A 22,852-nucleotide genomic window follows, 5' to 3' on the forward strand; every position below is an offset into this window, starting at 1 on the left:
ATTAAGATAGATTTAAGTATAAGAGGATAGGTATAAGGTTAAGACGTTTGCCTCCCTTTTTTAGAAAAAACATCACAATCACTTCACATAAATTATATATCGTTTTATAGATAATTGTTTTCTCTATCGGCATCAATAACTAAAAAAAATATTATTGCTTTTGTTTTTTTAATTAATTAATTTTATTAAAATTATGTACATGACGGCTTTAATTTTGAAACAACGTCAACATGATTGACGGTCCGTAAATTTTTTACTTATTTAGTGCGAATTATTCGCACAGGTATTGCTAGTAAATCTAAAAACACTCGTGACACCGTAATTACATGATTCTAAACCTTGTTTGAAAATATTATGCAACGTATAATTTTTTATTAAAAAAAGGAGTTTTTGTAGTTACTAGGAATTTTAAGTTGGTAATTCAATTAAAAAACAAGGAAAAAAATAAAGCAAACTACCACCACTTGTTCTATTTAAAAAATGTTAAATTTTATAGAAATATTTCTTTTATTTTCATTTTTTTTTTCTTGCTATATAATTTTAATATTAATTGTAACTATTAAATGCATGTCATGTAAAAATCTGTAAAAATATTATTTTTCTGTATAGGTTCGTTACAAGGATTATAATATTTAAAATAGTGTGTTTTATTTTTGCTCACCTAGGGTGAAAGTATTATGAGCAAGAGCCCCTCTGCAATTACTAAGTACTTCTTAATGGTACTAACCATTTATAGAGAAAGAAGGGACGCTTCATTTCACTTCTATTTTCTAAAACTGATTTGTTGTATATTTTATTGTGTTGGAAATCTAAGTCATAAAGAATAATTAAAAATGTTTTCTTTACGAATATTGACTTTTTTTATTTCGAATTTCTTAGACATCAATTATATCAATCGTAATTAATCTTTTCCTATTTTTAAGGCATGCTTAATAGATAGATATGTCTGTAATAACTGCTGTTATGAGTAAAACAGGTACATACACCGCCTTTATGTACTTAAAAACAATTTTTGGAGGAAAACTGAATACACAACACTTATACATAATTTTAATTTAGATAAAATGAAACGGGACGCCTACGGCGACGATGGTCCGATGCAGAAGCGTCAGCGACAGACCGACGATGAGGTCACTTTCCTTATACCGAGCAAGGTATGAATTTTCTTGTAATTTTCTGTTGTATTTACAAAGGGCCGTTGGTGGTAAGTAAGTATAAGACGTAAAGGAAAAGTTTTGTATTTTTGATATTTTTACTCTTAAATGTTGTTTTATAAGTCGAATATAAAAAAAAAATCTTTGATCAGTAACGAGAGTTGCTATTGTACATTTCGTTTAAAACGTATAGATCTGAATTACTGTTTATTTTTTTCTTTGTCGAAGAATTCTAAATATATTTCAAACAAATCTTTTGATTTCTATTGACTTTAACATTGTACTATTAATATTTTATATTAGTTTATGTAACGTTGTTTCGTGTTATATTTTTGAAATCAATAGATAATAATATATAATCGTATCAATACCAGGTGGCCGGCTCGATTATCGGGAAAGGAGGCTCAAACATATCCAAGTTAAGGAATGAGGTCAGTATTTATATGTTTTTAACTGTTAACATCTAAGTAAATACGTATTAAATAACATATTTACAACAAACATTGAAAGTAGTCTAATGTCGATCTTAACACCATACCAGGTCAGTTCTTAGAAATCATATAAAAATTTGTATTAATATATAAGTAATATTTATAGCTGTTTTACAGTTAATAGTAAGTATCGTTCATTGCTTTGGAAGTTGTACAAAATGTAAACAATGCAGAATAGTAGTTTCCATTTTCTTGAAAACTGTTTTATAATTAAAAACCGTATAGTATGAGTTTTCAAGAATTTACATTTAACGGTACCGATAACCAAAATAAATTTACTTTCACAACAGTTAAAAATCTTGATGTTGATGCTACTATACTCCAGTCCAAACTCTAAGGACTCAAAATAAGCGTGTTGATTGTTTTAAAGGCTAAGACACTGCTCTATATGATTTTTTGTACAAATTGTAATAAAATGTAACATAAATATATACATGATATTATCAATGCTAACTTAATAGAATAACATTTTTTCACTACAGGTACAAATCACCGTATAATAAAAAAGAACCGCTTTATAATTTGGTAACGCGGTAATCTTACCCATATCTTTTGCCTTGGGCTTTTTGGAATGATCTTTAAATGAAATGGTTGAAGCAGCGTATGCTTCGGTGGTCTAAGGACCATCGGGTGACGCGTGCGGCAGTCTGTAGGCTAGACAATAACCCCCCGGCAGCCAGTTACAGGTTCTTACTGCCCCCGAGACGCCTCTGTGTAGTACCGGCGCACCGCGCGCCTCCGCTCGCACCCACGCCGTTTACCATTTCCAATTGCTCTACTTACGAATATACGAATGGCTCTATACTTCGTTATTTCTGAGTGCTACTAATGCTTTTTTTTAATGTTATATCTAATTTTACATCGAGTATCGAGTTATACGTGTGTTCATAAGATTCGATAGAAATATGAGTTCAATGAGTATGAAGTAGGGACGGTAGAATGTGTGATGTCGTTGGAAATGGTACGGAGTCGGGCGCGAGGCGCGTGGTGCGCCGCTACAGCGACTTGGTTGCCGGTCCCGCCCTCCGGACGCCGCCGCCCCGCACCCGCCGCCCCGCCACGCAGTACAAAGCCTCTATAACAGTCCCAGATTGCCCCGGCCCCGAACGGTAAACTATATCGCCAAACTACTCTCAAACCTTACAGCCCGCCGCCTCATACTGTACGTCAACAGTCAGGAGAACACGTTAGCCGCTTCATCCCGTCAGATCCCATCACGACCGCGGACGTTGCACGTCTAACTTTTACCCACGACTCCTCCCATTTTCTAGACCTCGGTGTCGCGTCCTTTCGCCGCTATGTTCTCTTAGACCACTATCTCCAACGATCCCGACACTAATAAATATTTGTATTACTATGTAAGGCTATCACGCTTTATATCAAACCGATGTAAGTCCTCCCTGACCGTTGATTTTTACACCGTTATTAAGTATTGTGATGTGATTTTTATTATCGACTCTCGGTTTTGATGTGGCATAACCGATTCTTTGCTTTTCAGGGTTCTGTCCATAACGGCGTCGGATATCGATACGATTATGGAAATTGTAAAAGACATTCTTCCAAGTTTGGCTGATGTGAGTTTGCTGCGTTATTATCTGAGATATGAATGTTTTAAAGCTTAACCTATATTTTGGCAATATTTATAGAAGAACTTGCTGTTTAACACTTTAATTGAAACAGGCTTTACAATACATACCTACAATTTTCTAACCAATAGACCAGTAATGCCTGTTGTATTCAAAAGTCTTATTCTCTTAGAGTTGTAGATGAAATATTAATTAGTGACACTGCTCATATATGTACTCGTACAAGTAATCGCTCTAACTCCTAAACTATAACAACCAATAACTCATATTTGAGACACTCATTCCATTTTTTAAAATATTTCCTAAGTTTACTTCAAATTACGAACTGTATGTATAGGGTACACCAAAAGGTGGGTCCAGTGATGACCTGGACGTCCGCCTACTGATACACCAGAGCCGAGCCGGCTGCGTCATCGGCAAGGCCGGGTCGAAGATCAAGGAACTTAGAGAGGTAAGCACATTTAGAACTACGAATTGCCTTGACAATTCAGACTGTAACATCCCACTGCTGGAAATAGGCATTTGATCTTAATCCACCACACTGCTCCACTGCGGTTTGGCCGGGATATATTCCATAGTATGAGTATCGATCGCTATCAGGGGCGTATGATAACAACGAATTTCTTTATTTAGAGTATACTACCTCATCGCCCCGGATTCGCGCGGGCAGTATATTACAATAAATTTTATTGAGGTTGGGCACAGCAGCTTCTTATCTTGCTCAAAATTTGAACCAGTCCGACTGGGGAAGTATCTCAACTTAACAGAAGATCACAGTCAATTAATACTGCTTCCGAGTAGTGTTTTGCTCTTGTGGTGACTAATGTAATCAGACCTCCTGGGGAGTATAAGGGGTTAGGATCGATGACGCGCTTGCGATAATCCTGGTGTTGTAGGCTTATATAAGCTACGGTATCTGATTGCCATCAGGCGGACCGTACGCTTGTTTGCTACCTTTATATTATAAATAATTGTGTTTGCAGGCAAACGAAAAAAAAAAACGACTTCAATTACATCGACAAGTAATACAACGTAGATTGACGAAAAAATAGTCAAGTAAATACGTGTTATCAACGATTACTCAAAAAGTCGTCATCAGATCTCGATAAAATTTAAATGTGACCACATGGTAAACATCAGCTTTTAATCATCATCAGCTAAAAATTATCAAAATCGGTACACCCAGTAAAAAGTTATGCGGATTTTCGAGAGTTTCCCTCGATTTCTCTGGGATCCCATCATCAAAACCTGGTTTCCTTATCATGGTACAAAACTAGGGATATCTCCTTTCGAAAAAAAAAAAAAAAAGAATTATTAAAATCGGTACATCCAGTAAAAAGTTATGTAGTATAATACAACGTAGGTCGACGAAAAAAGCGTCAAGTAAAAACGCATTATTAGATTAGATCAGAACTCGAAAAGTAGTTGTTAGATCTCAAATAAATTTAAATGGGACCAAATGACACACACCACCTTTCGATTAAAGGAAAACTTGTCGAAATCGCTCCACCCAGTCAAAAGTTCTGAAGTAACATACATAAAAAAAAATACAGTCGAATTGAGAACCTCCTCCTTTTTTGGAAGTAGGTTAAAAAAGAAAAAAATAGCAACTGCGTTGGGGCGCGGCATGGGGGTGGTTGTCCCCCGATTATTATTACTCCGTCGTTAATAATTAACGCCATATTTCACCAAGTTAAATAAACTGTCATAAAATATACATTTAAACATTCCTCATAAATCACTCACTCACTTTCTCTATTGATGAAAACTGCACGTAAAGTAGTTTTTTTTTTAACAGTAGTTATCGAGTCTAGGGGTAACAAGCAAAGAATAATCACAATGATTTATATAAGCAGTGCAGAAAACATCAATATCAATATCAATCAATTTGACGACTGATGGGTACTGTGTTGATTAAACTTATTTCGATAGAAATCGTATAAATATCTTATTTTTATTAATATAATACTTTATTTATTTCATTTTTTTAAAGTAGTACAAATTATTTCGCCAATGTTACGTAGAGATATCTAATTTGAATTTACCAACATGTAATTAGAGTTGCCATTGATTATAATATGTAGCATATTTTGAATTTATTATGTTCAAAGATACTACACTCGAAATTCGCAAATTTCTCATTAAATTTTAATCTTACAAATCATACGTCTCGTCACGTTCAGGTACAAAGGAGTAATTTTAAATATTAAAATACCCTCAAACACTCACCAGAAGCGATTGTTGCTGCTCTTGTTGAATATTGAATAGGTAGGTAAATGAATATGATTACAATGTTAAGTCAGATACACGTATTGTGTAGATATTTATTTATTTATTATTGTTATTTTGTATTAAATCCTTCCGTGGGCCTTAAGGAGCATAAAAAATAAATTAGCCGAATTGGTCGAGCTATTCTCGAGTAATGCGCTTAGCAACATTCATTTTTATTTATATAGATTTATTTATTTAAAACTAGCGACCCGCCCCGGCTTTGCACGGGTGAAATGCTGATACTAAATATACTACTAAATGTCTTTATTTATAGTATGAAGCTAGCTTATAGCATGGTTATTAACATAATAACAACATTCAAATATACGTCGTTAGATTACACGTTGTTACAGAATGCGTTGAAGAAGTAAAGGTTCACTGCTCCTTCCCATTAGGTGATAGCCTGATAATTTGTAGCCTATATGTTGACCGACTTCTTAAGTACTTACAGGAGTACTTTTTGAGTTTATCCCGGACATGCATACAGACAAACAGACAAAAATTCTAAAAATTATATTTTTGGCTTCGGTATCGTTTGTAGATCACACCCCAAGTAGTATTCTTTTAAAAAAAATATTCAATTTACAGTTTTGACTTTTCTACCATTTTATTATATGTATAGATGTCAAATAGAAGCTTACTTATTTGTTACTCTTTGCTAACGATACATGTTTACGAGTGCAATTTTGATTCCTTTACCGATTCTACGTATTATTTGGCGTTTAAATGGACAATAACAATTTGGGCAGGAAAGTCACGTATTTTTTTACAGAATTTAATTGAAAATGCAGAAAAATCAGCGTTTAAATTGTTCGATTAGATTTTTTTCTTTGTCCATGTCATGATCAAAAAACGCTGAAATATTTGTTTTCGGAATAATTAATTTTACTAGGAGCACAAAATAAACAGTTACATGTAACCCTTAGCTTTTTCAGGCTTTGATAACATTTATTATGGATTTTTTAAGATCTATATGTTTCGTATCCTTCTTGTTTGATTGTCTTTTCCTAGTTTCTAAATTAGACATTCGTTTTCTTTTATTGCATCTCCCTTCAAATCATTGTCCGGAAAGCGATTATAATCGGCGATTCGCACAACCAATAATTATTAATCGCTAGATCCCATAGTTTGTGCGTTTATTATGTCCGAAAGAGAGACATTGGAGTTTGTTGTACAATGTTTAGAAACCAACTTTTATATTTATTAAAAGAATAATCGACTAAGATTTTTTGCGAAACGTTTGGGGTAACAGTGAATCAAGTGTAGGGCTAATACAGAGATGTGATGGCAGCATTTTCTTTTGTACAACCGTAGGCCAATTTGGATGAAGTAGTTATTGGGATAAGTGATAGACATTCAATTCATATTCAACGATTCTGTTTTACTTTTGCTCAAATTCTTATTTATTAAATTAAAACATCAGTTTCGACATTATATATATTTGAAATATGATGTCACAAAATGTTGGACCCCTCCCCGCCCTTTGTCACAAACTGGTCAACATACCTCCCCCCCAAGCGTGTAACGTAATTTACGGATAGCTCCTAATTAAAGGCACGCAACAGCTGCGATGGCTTGATTCTCATCTGTCGAGGCGCGAGTAATAATGAAGAGATTTTTTCTTCAAGCGATGTTTCGACGTCCGCGGATGAAGGGCAGATGTGAAAACAGCTGCCACCCGTATCCCGTCTTATCTCAATTCGACGGATGTTTTAGACGATTTACCTAGTTTTTTATCCGACTGCGTCGATTTTGTTTTCGTGTAGAGAACTCTTCGATTTTTCGCATCTGCTACGAATAATTAACGTTTCAAAGACCTTTCTAATTTAACGCTTTTGTCGTTAATTAAAATTCATAAGAGATAATACTGCTGGTAATAATAAATATTAAATAAATAAAACGTGCGTCGCTTTGAGCTCTAAACGGTTATTTTCAATTTTTAATGCTCATTACAATAGAAGTAGTGACAATATTCACATTGACTATTAAAAAAGTCCATTAGTGCAATTGGCGATATGTTGATAACTTTATATAAACGATCAGTATCGGACAGTGGAAGCTTACGTACGTACTCGGTCTCGACTTGACCAAGTCTAAAAGCCTTGACAATTTGTCATCGCATACAAACCTCACTACGTAAAGCGTTAGCGTGATCGAGCAGCGCATCCAACGATCAATTACGAGCGACCAACTACAACGAAGTTTTAAAACGTCCTATGCAGTTACAACTTTGCAATTTCGTGTTCCCCATTTAGTTCCATTACCCGAATAAATTAATTTAAACTCTATCATCATACTGTTTGGATTTTTCTCTTTTGTAGCATGTCTTCATAATTTTTAATGACAAATTATTTCATTCTAAACTCCGTGTACGAAATTCGAAACTAATATGAATATTAAATATTTTTATTTAATTTCTTCCTGACAAAGGTTTATTGTAAACTCATCTCTCAGCTGTTCCCTATAAAAATCTTTTTTTATTACGTTTTTGCTAACTTTATTTGATAGGTAAGCACGATTTAAAGGATTCTCTTAACATATGTATATTCCAAGTTTTTATAATGCTTTTATCAAAAGATTTTGCTTTAAATTTTTCTAAGGTTATTTTTTGTCCGATCATCTCTGTTCCACGTTACTTTTATTTGTTCATAATTCTGTAGCGAATTCCTTGGAATTCAAAAGGACTACCTACCTGGCGATCAAAATGCTTAGTATATAAATTATAGTTAAATCATATTCATTATATTCTATGTACTATATCATCAAAGGATCCAATTGTTGCAGTTTTATATACTCTTTGTTACGATCCAATATAGTTTTATGCGGCAGTTCTCGTTTGCATAGGATACATCTGCTTGTTTGGGTCTCTACGTACTGTTGACATTTTTAACTACAAAAGTTTAAGCTTACTATCATTAAAAGTATACAAGTTAGTAGATTTTGTATTGTTTAAATTACCTATATTTGGCCGCATTGGCGCAACGGTTACAGCCATGGATTGTACCTGTTGTGCTGGCGGTTGCGGGTTCGATCCTCGCACACGACAAACATTTGTATTGGCCATACAGACGTTTACCGTGGTCTGGGTGATTTTATATTAAAAATAGAATTTTGGTACCAGCTATTTTTAAAAGTAGGACACATAGTATTTTTTTTTTAATTTACAAATACGAAGCGCATCAAGTTTTATCGATATTTTATATTGATGACACGAATGCCATGTGGCAAACTAATACTTTGACGTAACTAACCCATACAAGTGCGTGTGACTTGTACGCGTCCGACGTAATACCGTGTACGTTTTAAAACAGTGATTTAATATAATATACGCACAAAATCTCAATTTTGATTAAAAAATTAAGTATCGCGGTATTAGCAACTGTTGGTTACGCTTAGGGTTGCCAGGTCGTTAAACCCAGTAGCCAGACAGACTAGCCTGTTTTGCCGGACATTTGGTTAAAAAGGTCATCATTTATCATCATGGACACCCTAAATTATTATTAAGGGTTTTGTATCGCTAAGTCTTTGCTCGTTCGCGAATTGCGCTTCGGAAGTGCGAGGAGACTGGTTAAGAAATAAAAAGACGAACAAGCCAGACATCATTTAATTTGCCCGTGCACCCATTCAAATACCCCATGTCTTGGCTTTATCCGGACGTTTGGCAACGTTAGCTACACGTTATTGCAGTATCTATGACGGTATAATATTTAGAGTTTTGAGTAGTATACGTGCGCGTCTTGGTCCCGGGCGGCGCGTGCGCGGGAGGCAGCTGCTTCGGCAGGTGGTCGTGCAGCCGCGCCGGAAGGCCGCACAAAAACGCGCTTCGCACCTGGCCACCGCTACCTCGCCTACTTGCACAATGCTCCTCACCTCGCTAAATACAAATTTCGAACACATGCCTCGACCCGACGATCTCACGATCTCGAGCAGGTACCCGCTTGTTTCCTCTCGATTCGGCCCTCCTTCGCTCCGAGTATAGTCGGCTTTGTCGAAACTGTGAATAAAAATTTATGTGGTTATTAATTTTCTCAATAAAATATGCTCGTACATTATGTAATATATAGTAGATATACAACGTTTCCATCCGCGGTTTATAATAAACGGCAAAGTTCAACCAAATTTCGCAGTTAGTTCGAGTTTCAGACAAAACATGTTTGGACATCGATTGCTGTCTGAAATTTTAGTCAAAGTGGAGCGTACGTTCGCTGGCCGCTAGGTGTTATAAGCGGAGGGTGGCTGAACACGTGTCGGTGGGGTTTCATCCGTCGGAAACGCGGCGCGGCGCTAGAGTTACCGGCGCACGTGACGCGCGGAAGGTTTTTGTTTACCATCTCCACATCCTCCATAGATGAGTGATGTAAAAACTAGACGACCGGATATGTGGAGCACTTATTGTGCCCTTTCATTGCCTCTTCTTTATTGTTCGTGTTTGGCTATTTAATTAGAAAGAGAAACTTGAGAAAACTATGTAAGCTGGTCACGAGGCTTAAAGTTATTGCAATAGTTAAGAGAATTAAACATAGGAAATATTTAAGCTGCGATGGCTTTTGACATATTATATGTAAAAGTAAAAGAAACGATCGATATCCTACGTCGATGTTACGTAAACTCCATTTGGGCGCATTACAATTGTAATAAAATTCCCGCGGGTGGTGTAGGTGTAATTTGAACCGGTCACATATGTCGCCTGGCGTAATTACAGGCGATGTCGCGGTGACACCGGCAATTAGGCGCGCGGGCACGCGAGCCACTTCCGTTTCCGATCGAATCGTCGCGCTACGGCTTCTCTTTTATCGAATACTACCATATTCATCGAATATGAATATACTTACACCAAAATAATACTCTAAAGATCGAGTGTTTTAGAGCGTGCACTCCTTGTCCTTTGATCTTCAGATACTTCTGATGTCAAAGTGCTGTAGAAGATTTGGACGATGATTTGCAATCTTGTTATAATCAGTAATTCTGTATAAATTATTTTCAAGTTTTTTAAAATTATATTCAAGGGTTCTGGATTGTTAGAAACGTACTCCGTCATCGCGCAAATATTTAATTACTTAGTATTTTGGTTACAGTAGTAGTCTGAATTGCTGAATTTGTAATTGAAATAAGGCCGGCAAATTTATCGTTTCAATAGCCAATAAAGTTTATGACAAATAGCAAGGTTCAGTCAGTGTCGTGTCGTAGGCGTGGCACGTGCGGGCGCGGGGTGGCGCAGCCCTACAAGTGCAGCCTGGGGGGGGGGGGTCAGGTGTTGCACGCTATTACCGCTACCACTCATTCTTATCGCGCCCTTCCTCAGGAATGGTCGTCGCTTACCAAAGTTCGCTACCGCTCGGCGATACTTTGATCGTTCTCTTTAAGCTTTCTTTGTTCGGTAACGCGAGTGTTGGAAAATGAGTGTGTCGTGTCTACTATATTTATTTAATATAGCGACTTTCCATCGGTTACTTGTGAGGTCAGTTGTGTATTTATAATTTTTATTTGTGCGAAAAATTATTGTGTTGGATTTTTTTTTTTTTAAATATGAAATATAAATTAGGACGTAGTCGAAGGTATTGCGTAAGGCACAGTGTCGTGTGCGGTGTCAGTGTCCGGCGAGTTTGTTGTTTGTGCGTGAGGCGGGCTCTGGGCGGCCACGTGCGGTCGATGTCGCCGCGCAGTCGCACTTGCCTTAGCTAAACGTCACTCGCTCGAGTATACAAAGAGCTTTATTAGATTTTATAGGACAAATACGTTTATGATTATTTATCCAACATTACAAGTATTTCCAGAAATTTAAGGCGATTGTTTTTACATAAAATTTTGGACTTTAATTCTTGATCGATTAGACGATAACCTTAGATGGAATTGTAATTTTTTTTTGAATAATATATTTAAAATATTAACTTTTGTAAATAATCTTGTAAATATTGAGGTTTTCTTAATAAAATACGTAAAGCTTGCACAAAAATGCTTAATAACAAACAAATTTCAACTATATATGTCTATGTCGATATAAATCTTTTTAAATATCATTCTTTGAACTAGTAATCAATTAAATTACTATCTAAACCCCGCGATTTGACACACGTAAATTTAAGTAAAAAATAGCTGATAGCCTTCCTTGGTAAATGGGCTATCCAACACAAAAAGAATTTTTCAATTCGAACCAGTTGTTCCTGAGATTATCGTGTTTAAACAAACAAACACAAATTTTTCAGCTTTATAATATTAGTATATGTATACTCCTGGAACCTTGGACTCTAAATTTTTCGATTTCTTTTTCTTGAGTTTGTTAGAATGAGTAAAATGTTAATTTATGATTTTTGTGTACAAAAATGTTTTTTTTTTTAAATATAATAATCTTTTTTATATTGTTGTCTATATATATAAAAATGAATGTTTGTCTGTATTTCTTTTATAGAATCGTAAGCTATGTCATGATCTTCAGCAAAGTGTTTTGCATAAGCCCACGCCAGAGCTTTCCGAGTTGGTACGACCAAAAAAAAAAAAATATATATATATATATATAAAAGCATAGTAACGCGCGCAGGGTACAGCTAGTCTTATATATAAAATTCTCGTGTCACAATACCATACTCCTCCGAAACGGCTAAACCGATTTTTATGAAATTTTGTGTGCATATCGCGTAGGACTGAGAATCGGCTAACATCTATTTTCCTTACCTCTAAGTTATGGGGGGGGGGGGGGGGGGGGGGTTAGGGTTAATAACATATATATCAAAACAACGTGTGCGGGGTCAGCTAGTGTAAATATAATATAGGTATATGGTGTTCGACTCCTAACTGCGTTCCTTCCAATGGGAGTTTCTGTAAGTGTAACAGATCACGTTCCGCGTGAGTGAATAAAAATTCAAGCCCATTTTTAAATTTTACTTTCTTTTAATATACGAGCTACTCTGGCTTCTGCATAACCTAGATATATAAATAGTATTTAAGTTATATGCAGTTTTATGACGAGGTGATGAAATAAATTAAATTTATGGTAAAAATCTTTATCACAAGGGAATCTAAAATATAGATGTCAGAAAACATGACGACACATTGGTGTATTGGCTATTAGTCTATGCCTCACAACAACTGATTGATTCACTGAGCCGTCGCGGGTTCGATCCACGCACGTGACAAGTGTTTGTATAAGTCATAAGGGTCTTTGTCGTGGTTATATAGATATTTGTGACGATTCAAAAGTGCTTCAGAAGCCAACTTAAATTTTTTGATGAAATTTTCTATGTTTTGTGTTTTTGGATTTATGTGACTTATTATGTAACACCGGAGGTTTACGGGTTCGATTTTCGTTCAGGATGGATATTTGTATTTCTACAGATATTTCCCTGTTTTGGATGTTTGTCCTTTTCGGTCTCCCCATCGTGACTCGACGAACACTTTAAGCTGTCGGTCCCGGTTGTTATTATATACATCTGAAAGTGATCGTTACTCACATATATCAAAAATTTATCAAGCTTTTTAATTATACATATATATATATATATATATATATATATATATTATGTATGTGTATTAACTTACCTATATAGTGCCTATAATACACACAAAAAAGTGTAGACTATAATTATAAGGTTTTTCTGAAAATTTGTATTCTTAACTCGGGTTTTTTTAACCGACTTCAAAAAAGGAGGAGGTTACTCAATTCGACTGTATATATATATATATATATATATATATATATATATATATATGTGTGTGTGTGTGTGCGTGTGTGTGTGTGTGTGTGTGTGTGTGTGTGTGTGTCTGTATTTGTGTAAATATGTTTACATGTATGTATGTATGTATATGAGTATAATATGTACATGTGTATGTTACATAACATTTTTGCGTCCCATCCCACACTCCTTATTTACTCCTCTGCCCAAAGGTTTCCTGGAAAAGATCGCTGTATTAGCGATAAGGCCGCCTGTTGCAACTGATGCAATCATCATCATTCATCATTTCAGCCTATTGTAGTCCACTGCTGGACATAGGCATCCACAAGTTAAAACCTTGTATTGGTGTGCAAAAATGTAAATAAATAAATAATTATATCCACCAACCGAGCTCTGGTCCTTCTTAATGAAGAAAGAGGCCAATGCCTAACAGCGGGATGTTACAGGCCGAATCATATTCAAAATATGTGAGAGATACATAACAGCATTTTAACCTCAATAGAACACCTCCAATACAGTACAAATGAAGCATGTGTGTGTCTGTGCAGAAAACGGGCGCCCGGCTGAAGATCTTCTCGAACCCCGCGCCGCAGAGCTCGGAGCGCGTGGTGCAGCTGGTGGGCAAGCGCGACGCCGTCGCGGCCGGCGTGCGCGAGGTGCTGCACCTCGTGCGACAGGTAACCATCCGCACGACTGTCGGCACTCACCGACACACGACACACTGTCCTCTCACACCTCCACAATGAAAACACACACACACACACAAACACACACACACACACACACACACACACACACACACACACACAACAACTACATACATGCGTTATACTATACCTTCACGAATTACACACATCCACAAACGCAAGCTCTTACACAACTTTGGTTATGGTCCTTTTTTGACTGTCTTGGAATTCACTAAGTGCCAAAACTAGCCTCTGTCATCTCCAAATTACACTAAGTCAATATTTGAAAGCGAATTCGTCTATACCTATTTGTTAAAAATTGTGACACGACCAAATCTATCCCGCCATTGATCGATCTATAATTATTAATTAGGATGAATCCGTTAATTTTCGTATTGTAATAATAAATAGTGTTGCAATTATATCGCAGATCGTCGATTGGAAATGATTGTAATAGTAAATTCGTGTCTTGGGTCTAAGAAAAGGTCAAACGTTTTGTTTATGTCCCTAACAGTTTTTTTTTTAAATGATATGGTCAATCACGTAAAAATTGTATACTCGTATACATAGAACCACACATACTTAAAAATGAATTTTCGTTAAAAGAATCGTTTTTTTCATGGGAGATATAAAAGGTTTCATTTCTGGGTTAATAGATCTTTTTTGCACACTATGTAATGTTTATCAGATGAGGGCGACGGTTACATTAGAATAGGCTTCGTATGAGCCGTCGATTATCTTAAACGGTTTGGAAGTGCCCCCTTATGTTCTACGACAGGTGTGCGCCGCAGCTGCTTCTAATATACTAGCAATTGAAAATTTATCCTCATAGGAATTTTAAATATTAAACGAGTTCTAAGTTATAAATAACTAGACATATGCAAGATGTTCGCCAATGGACATTATTTATTTATGGATATTATTTTTTTTTTTTTTGATAATTATTTAATAGTTCTAAAAAATAGAAATAAAATTTCAGGTGCCCATAAAAGGTGTTATCCTGAATTATGATCCGCACAACTATGACGATTTCTACGCTGATGAGTACGGTGGCTTCGGCAGCGGTCAAGGCCCCCGCGGCGGACCGCGTGGAGGCCCCCCTCGTGGGCCGCCCCGAGGCCCCCCACCCATGGGCCCCGGTGGACGGCCCCCGCCGCCCCGAGGAGGTCCTCCGATGTCGCGCAGTGGGCCCCCTCCGCCGAGACCCTTCAACGATTTCGCGGGACCCGGACCTCGAGGAAACTTTAACGGACCCCCGCGTGGCAATTTCGGCGGGAGCGGCGGTAGTTTCAATAGCAACTTTGGAAACAATCGCTCTTCGTCCGGCGGTAATTTTAATGGAAACGGCGGGAACCAACAGGAAACCACTACTCAAGTTACCATTCCCAAAGATGTGAGTTGTTGTTCTTATAAACTCGCGATTGTTACGTTTTTTCTATGTTTATTTAAGTATATCTTTCTTAAACATTTGTTTATTCAATTTATTAATATTAAAAATAGTTCTTTGCTTACTCTAAAAATCAAATTAAAATAAAACATACGACCTTGGTTATTTTTTATCTTAACTTTTTTTGTACAAACCGGTCGGAAATAAGCGTACGGCACACCCGATGGTAAACGATTACCGTAGCTTATAAACTCCAGCAACAACCGAAAGCATCGCAAGCGCGTTGCCGATCCTACCCCTGATTCAGTAAACGTCAGTCGCGAGTAAACCGATGCGATAGGCTGTGCGCACCGCACAGTGGCGCTAACGTTAATAATAATAATAATAATAATAATAATACTCTTTATTGTACACCATTAAAAGAAACAACAGAGAAAAAAAAACATAAAATGAAAGATGTACAAAGGCGGTCTTATCGCTGAAAAAGCGATCTCTTCCAGACAACCTTTGGGTATAGGACACGAAATAGAAACTGCAGTTAGGAAGTAAACAAACGATTGGTGTACGAATTAGAATACTCGAACAAAGTACTAATAGACAAATATATAATAATAATAAACATACATAACACTTACATATATAAAATACACACATATATATATAGTAAATATATATATATATATATATATATATATACTAGCTGACCTGGCGAACTTCGTATCACCTTATTTTTTCCTGAAATATAATAATAACATAATATATTAAAATAAAATATAGCCTATCTTTTAAGTTGGATCGAACTGCACATGGTGTGCGAATTTGACTAAAATCGGTTAAGTAGTTTAGGAGTCCATTGAGGACAAACATTGTGACACGAGATTTATATATAATAAGATAACGTAGTCCCGGTGTCACAGCTGGCGGGCGCTATAATCGGCAAGGCGGGCTCCCGCATCCGCAAGATCCGCGCGGAGAGCGGCGCCGGGATCGAGATCGCGGAGCCGCTGCCGGGCGCCGCCGACCGCATCATCACCATCTCCGGCACGCCGCAGCGCATTCAGAAGGCGCAGTACCTGCTGCAGCAGAGGTGACCCTCCCTATACACTGGCAATCTTTTGACTGAGTTCATATATGTATGACGTAAACTCTATCTGCTCAACTATACCGCTCGTTGAATTTATAACATACTTTACATTTATTATACCTGCTGCAGCAGAGGTGACCCGCCGCTCCCTACACACTGGCAATCTTTTGACTGAGTTCATATATGTATGACGTAAAGCTCAACTGTACCGCTCGTTGAATTTACAACATACTTTACAATTTATTATTCATTAAAAAGTAATACCACTCACGAAATATTACTTGACATATTCATTTTTATTTCTATTGTTCTTGACTATTTGCATAGATGCATGTATGTTGTCAACTATAACATTTAATTTTGAGGTTTTGACCCCATTTATTGAAAATAATTACATATATTATATACTTACTCTCTGGTCCCTCTAACACAGGATCAGCAAGTAGGAGACCATTCTGTTTATTATATTAATGTTATTAAAAATAATAATATAAAATATCATATTGACTTGTAAGTGAGCATGTTAACTGCCAGAGCATTATATTTATATAACACTAAAAATGTAAAGTTGCTTTTGAGCCATAATAAAAAAAAACCATAAGCTTTTCTTTTTGAGTGAAACATTCGACGTATTTCGTCTTTACTAACACATTATTGTTTTAAAATAGAATGTTTGAAGAGTTCCCAGACTTGGCCCCAAACAAAAATATGCATAAGTAATAAATGATTGGCTCTTGCCAAGCCTTCGATATAACCAAACCGAGGTAAAAATCTAATTTTAAAGTAGTTTCGTAACTATTAGTTTGAATTTGGGATTCACTTACTGTTTAGTTCTTCATTTTGGATTTTTGATCGAATTTGTAATTAACTGTATTAGGTAGTATAATAGGTTAAAACCTATCATCCCATACCATCATTATTACCTTTTTTACTGTAGAAAGTCTAAACGTCTAGGTTTGTATATTGTACAATAATGTATTTCTGTTCTCTATGTTTGTGCCTAACATTTTGTTGTGAATAACATTTTAGGTGTGAATTCATCAACTAACGGGATTGGACGGTAGCCGTGCGTTGTATGGAAGACTAGTGATTTTGTTGTTTGATTATGAATATAACAAAAAATCACTAATCTGCCTACAAAGCTAGGCACTCTCTTCAGACGGAGATCACTCTTTCATTGCGATTCTCTTGTGACTATCGTGAATAATCTATATATCTTGTGCTAACTGTGTGCTTTGTTCTTGAAATTTGTTTAAAACACTCCTTTGTATATGTTCTAAAGTATGTTATTTTTATTTTTCAGTGTACACGAGAGTAACCCGAATTTGGGACGTGGAAATTTTTGATTTCAAATCATACAGTAAATCATTTAAGTGGGGGTTAGGGAACTATTCTGTACCAGAGGCTCACATTTGTTAATGAAATATTTAATATAATATAAAATATAATAAAAAGGATTGCATACAATTATAAATGAAATAATTCTAACTTTTAATAAAAATGTTTATTTGCTCATCTAAATGGATTGATTGTAAGCCAATAAAAATATTTATATTTTAAACAGTCTTGTCTATACATTTTGCAACATTGATCTGACTTATTAATATGTATATGTAATTGAGCACGTACAGAAATTCTTTTTACATTGTATATGTTTACTAATACAGTGAAAAGGTCTTTATCATAAAGCCAAATAGTGCACTCTTTAGCATTCGCTATAGATGAGTAAAAGTAAAACCAATGTTATAAGAGTACCAATTATTATGATCTGTTAGGATCGTGAGTAATAAACTCTAGCTTGTTCTTAACAAAACTACTTCTTATACTAATTTGTATTTCAAGTTTAATGCCGTGGGCTTGTTGCAATCCTTTATTTCAACATTTAACAACCTGGTTTTCTTTAATTTATAACATTAATTTAACCAGATCTGTTATAATATATATACATGGTATTATCGTCTATTTACGGGTTTAAATTTAACCAGTAAATGTAAAGAAATCGTAGGATACGCATTTATCATTCATAATTATAAAGTTATTTAACTAAGATTGTGTTTAATGGCAATGATTTTTAATTTTCTGATGATTTGTTACATCTATCTATTTTTAAGTGAATAGCAAATAAAATAAATAGTTTTATTTTGTGAATGATTGTTTTATTTATTTTCTTTAAATGATGCATCCAATGGATTATAGTTTCTGTATATTTGAAGTACAAAATAATTACAGTCCTCCCGTGACCATGGTTGCTGTAAAGAATCCGAAATGTCGGTCATTTAAAAAGATTAATAAACCGCAATAATATCAGAAAAAGTTGTTTCATTATAGCAAAATATTTATATTTGTATATTGATTCTTCTTCCTACTGTCAGTTTCAGTTTTCAACTGAAGCGGATATTTATAATAGTATAAATATTGCTAGTCTTTTTTTGTGGACGTGGGGACATCAATGTTTTCGGAACAAAGTCATAACTCCAGGTTAATATCAAAAACTGGTAGCGTTTGTTATACTTGGTAAGGAAACCATCAGAAATAACACAACGGAGTAGCAAAGTATAAACATTTGGTTTTAATACAAGTTATTGACAGTAAGTTGAATACAAACGATATATTTTTTTAACTATAAGTTATGTATAAATGTAATGTAATAGTTTTTGTATAGGATTTGATAATCTGCAACAACTATTGTAATAAAAAATTAAATAAATGTATAATATCTCAGAATTCTCTTTATTCGAGTTGCTGCATTAGTATAGCTAGTTTGTTAAAAAATATTGATGTAAATTTTATTCATGCACTAACTCTCAGCAATAATAAAAACTAATCAAAACGTGATGTCCTCAATAGTGTGTAAGCTTTTCAATATCTATACAAATAAATAAAATTGGAGTGTCTGTTTGTAATATAAAAATAACCACTTTTTGTTTAATGCATATGGATCTATACATGGATTTATCATAAGTAGTAGAAGTGATGAACATATTAAACAGGAAGAAAGTTTGTTATTACTTAAATTCTGTTTGAAATCTCGCTTATGCACTAATTTCAGTTTTACAAGAACCTTATAAATATTGGAAATATTAATTTTCATTTGCTGAAAATATCGAAACAAAAATTGAATATAATCTATACAAATAAATAAAATAGGTGTGTTTGTAATATTAAAATAACCGCTTTTTACTAAATGCATATGGATGTATACATGGTATATATACCAAAATGACATTTTTTTACAATTTTTGTCTGTCGTCTGTTTGTTCCGGCAAATCTCCGAAACGCCTGGACCAATTTTGACGGGACTTTCACTGGCAGATAGCTGATGTAGTAAGGAGTAACTTAGACTATTTTTATTTTAGAAATTTATTTATTTTATAACTCTGTGAACTGAACAATAACTTTTTGTTAAATTCCACGCGAACGAAGTCGCGGGCTCAGCTAGTCCTCAATAAATATACAAATAAGTTCATTACAATGATTCATCTTAAGATTAGTGACTCCAAAGATTGAACAATATATTTTCACTTTATTATTTTAATGTTTTTACATAGTAAATTAAAAAATATATTTTTAATACAAATATTTGTTATTTACATGATATTTGGGGTCATTAATGTTGATTATAAATTTATTATGCTAATGCATATAATTTATGACAGGAACAATAAAATGATTACTGTTAGAAAAGGTGATAGAAAGCATGCTGTAGGATTTAAAAAAGAAATAAAGTTGAAAGTAAACACTTATTTCTTAAACTGTAGTTATATTTAAGAATCACATTTGTGTCCTCTTAGATTTATGAAAAATATATAAAATACATGTGTTTAAAATGATGTATCAAAATATTGCCAAAACTTAAAGCTTTTTATCAGATCAAACCTACCATTAATTCATTACGTAGGATGTAATGGTGGTATATCTGGATGTTCATGTTTGTCCAATTTGAACATAACATACCAAATTGGTGTCAAAACACACAATATAAGTAAGAATCCTAGAAGGTGATACCACTTTAATCCAAAATCAGCACCATGTGATGTCAGTTCCTTCACTACCACAGCCTCAACGGGCACCTTTGCCTTGCCAGGCAAGAGTGATGTATCTTCTGATATAGCCTCATTCTGTTCTGTATCTGTGTAAGGTACGACAGATGGTGCTACTGAACTATTCATAACAACAGTATTGCAATCAATTGCAAAGTCCTTCAAATCAACAGAATTTTGATTATTGTTGTGTAGCTGAGTTACTTTGTTATTTACTGGATTGTATGAGGCATGTTGCATACTAAGGCTCGTGGAAGCTACGCTAGATGTAGATGCGACAGGTTCTAGTGGTTGCGGTAGAGGTATCATCTCTGTGAGAACCGAATAAGGCGTAACAGGTACTTTAATTGTCCTTCTCGCAAATATTTCATTGTCTTTGTGTATTTGGTTTATCCTTTTTAATTCTGAAATCTGAGAATATTTCAAATTACTATTATTTAAATTTAACAAATTTTAAGTTTTTTTCCAGCCAATATAACTATATACTTAATATATTTATAATTTAAACTAAGATTAACGAATTGTTTACTCAACATAAAAACTCAGTCTGATGAATTTGCATAATTCCGAATAAGATAAGATAATTGTGATTATTTGAATTTGATATGCAAATAACTAACAAGAACATACTTATTATTGTAAAACTATCTTACCGAACAATGAAAACGTAATGCGATGGCTTGCAGTGTATCACCTTCTTGAACTTGAGCCTCTATGAAGTGATCCTGAGGCTTTATCCTATATAATTGTATCTCGCTGTGTAATTCCTTATCGTCCTTTATACCGTTCATAGTGGTCATCAGGTCACCCCCGCTGTTTGACAGTCTCGTTCTGGATAACATTATTAATTGAAACTGTTGTTATCTAAACATTCTTTTTTAAATCTACTTGTTTCTTCACGCAACCTTAAACCTCACCTTTGTTTCATTTTTAAATACAACACTACATCTAATATCTTTCATGACCTGCTTAAATAATTCTATTTTACCTTAAAGATGGATAATTACCACGTAATCAACGATTAAAAAATACAAAACAGCTGTTGTTAGCATATAATTCTATTGACAAAGAATTTTGACGTTTCGTTTTCAATTCTGCCACATTGATATTTAACACAGATGATACAATGAAAAGACAATAAAGTATGACGTAATGTTCAGAAAAGCAATCAATTGTTAATCCCAGTTTCTACTTGGTGTCTGATACTTATGCATTTTTATACATGGAATGTATGTAAATTTGATGATTTACAGGTTCTGCAGCTGCTAGAAGGCTCGGCATCAGCTTATGTTTTTGCTGGTTTTAAGAAATGGGATACATGTGCTCCTAAAGCGATTCTCATTATGTGGTGAGGTAAACATACTATCGTAAAATATTTGATCGGTCGCTCTTCGCCTCTACGACACTCGTGCGCATGTCGTGTTTTCTTCAGTGACCACTAATGAATACCTCAATTAAAAGTCTATTATTTTATTAACTTTATAAATTTACTTATGATTAAATAGCTACCACAATACTAATAGCTTTCGTAATTTTATGAATGCAGATAAAGATATTTAATGATTAGGGGATACCGAGGAGAGTTATAACGGAAGTACTTAAGTTGAAACAGCGTTTTCTCGGAATGTAAATCGCTAGTGAGTTGGCGATTATAGGTAATTTGCCACCTTTGTCACCCGCTAGCTTTTTCAGTAGTCGTTTACATGGCAAAATTGACATTTCCGCCGTTATAAAATATTAGGTTAAAAAATCGATAAAAGTAACTTTTTATCCCTGTAATAACTTCACCACTATTTTGTTTAATTAGCTATTTTATCCTAACTGTTCTGTGATATTTGTTTGCTTACTAAACTAAGATTTATATAGTCATACCAGCTGACCTAGCAAGCCATATATATTATTAACCCCCTTAACCCCCCCTGTAACTTGGGGGTATGAAAAATAAATGTTGGCCGATTCTCAGACCTACCCGACATTCACACAAAATTTCATAAAAATCGGACCAGCCGTTTCGGAGGAGTATGGTAACTAACATCGTGACACGAGAATTTTATATATAAGACTAGCTGTGCCCGTGACTTCGTCCGCGTGGAATCTAACAAAAAAGTTATTGTTCAGCTTGCAGAGCTATAAAATAAAATAAAAAATTTAAAATAAAAGTAGCCTTAGTTACTCCTTATTATATCAGTTATCTGCCAGTGAAAGTCCCATCAAAATCGAGCCAGACGTTTTAGAGATTAGCCGGAACAAATAGACAGACAGACAAAAATTATAAAAAATGTTATTTTGGTATATGTACCTTGTATATGTTCATATACATTTAGTAATAAGCGGTTATTTTAATATTACAAACACACTAATTTTAATTACTTGTATAGATAAGAATAGATTTGAAAGTAAGTACTGTGTTGTCTTATGACGTTATATCGGCTCAAACGTAATGGCAACTGATTATCATACAGAGAGTTGAAACAGTGTTTCAACTC

General features: G+C 34.8%; 2 protein-coding genes across 3 annotated transcripts; one reads left to right on the plus strand and one right to left on the minus strand.

Annotated features, from left to right (window-relative positions):
- The first annotated feature begins 1,014 nt into the window (after positions 1-1,014).
- LOC123661393 (heterogeneous nuclear ribonucleoprotein K) lies at positions 1,015-18,474 on the plus strand. Its single transcript, XM_045596356.1, has 9 exons — positions 1,015-1,154; positions 1,529-1,585; positions 2,711-2,754; positions 3,144-3,223; positions 3,582-3,682; positions 13,718-13,846; positions 14,835-15,248; positions 16,160-16,329; positions 17,630-18,474. Exons 1-9 carry the CDS (start codon positions 1,065-1,067, stop codon positions 17,670-17,672), a joined length of 1,128 nt encoding a protein of 375 aa, XP_045452312.1. The 5' UTR covers positions 1,015-1,064; the 3' UTR covers positions 17,673-18,474.
- Positions 18,475-20,069: 1,595 nt separating this feature from the next.
- On the minus strand, positions 20,070-21,455 carry LOC123661441 (lysM and putative peptidoglycan-binding domain-containing protein 3). 2 transcript variants are annotated; one of them, XM_045596401.1, is made up of 3 exons: positions 21,284-21,455; positions 21,020-21,197; positions 20,070-20,777 (listed from the first exon to the last, which is right to left on the minus strand). In XM_045596401.1, exons 1-3 carry the CDS (start codon positions 21,292-21,294, stop codon positions 20,217-20,219), a joined length of 750 nt encoding a protein of 249 aa, XP_045452357.1. In that variant the 5' UTR covers positions 21,295-21,455; the 3' UTR covers positions 20,070-20,216. The 2 variants fall into 2 exon arrangements, with proteins under 2 accessions (XP_045452357.1, XP_045452358.1); XM_045596402.1 differs by having other exon boundaries at positions 21,374-21,414.
- Between the last annotated feature and the right edge of the window lie 1,397 nt (positions 21,456-22,852).

The sequence above is a fragment of the Melitaea cinxia genome, chromosome 17 (assembly GCF_905220565.1).
Source record: "Melitaea cinxia chromosome 17, ilMelCinx1.1, whole genome shotgun sequence".
Taxonomy (NCBI): Eukaryota; Metazoa; Arthropoda; class Insecta; order Lepidoptera; family Nymphalidae; genus Melitaea; species Melitaea cinxia.

Coding starts and splice junctions, on each gene's coding strand:
- LOC123661393 (XM_045596356.1), top strand. CDS start 1,065: ATGAAACGGGACGCCTACGGCGACGATGGTCCGATGCAGAAGCGTCAG. Junction 1,586..2,710: donor TATCCAAGTTAAGGAATGAG/GTCAGTATTTAT, acceptor CCCGCCACGCAG/TACAAAGCCTCTATAACAGT. Junction 2,755..3,143: donor GATTGCCCCGGCCCCGAACG/GTAAACTATATC, acceptor TTTGCTTTTCAG/GGTTCTGTCCATAACGGCGT.
- LOC123661441 (XM_045596401.1), bottom strand. Junction 20,778..21,019: donor CATTACGTTTTCATTGTTCG/GTAAGATAGTTT, acceptor AAATATTCTCAG/ATTTCAGAATTAAAAAGGAT.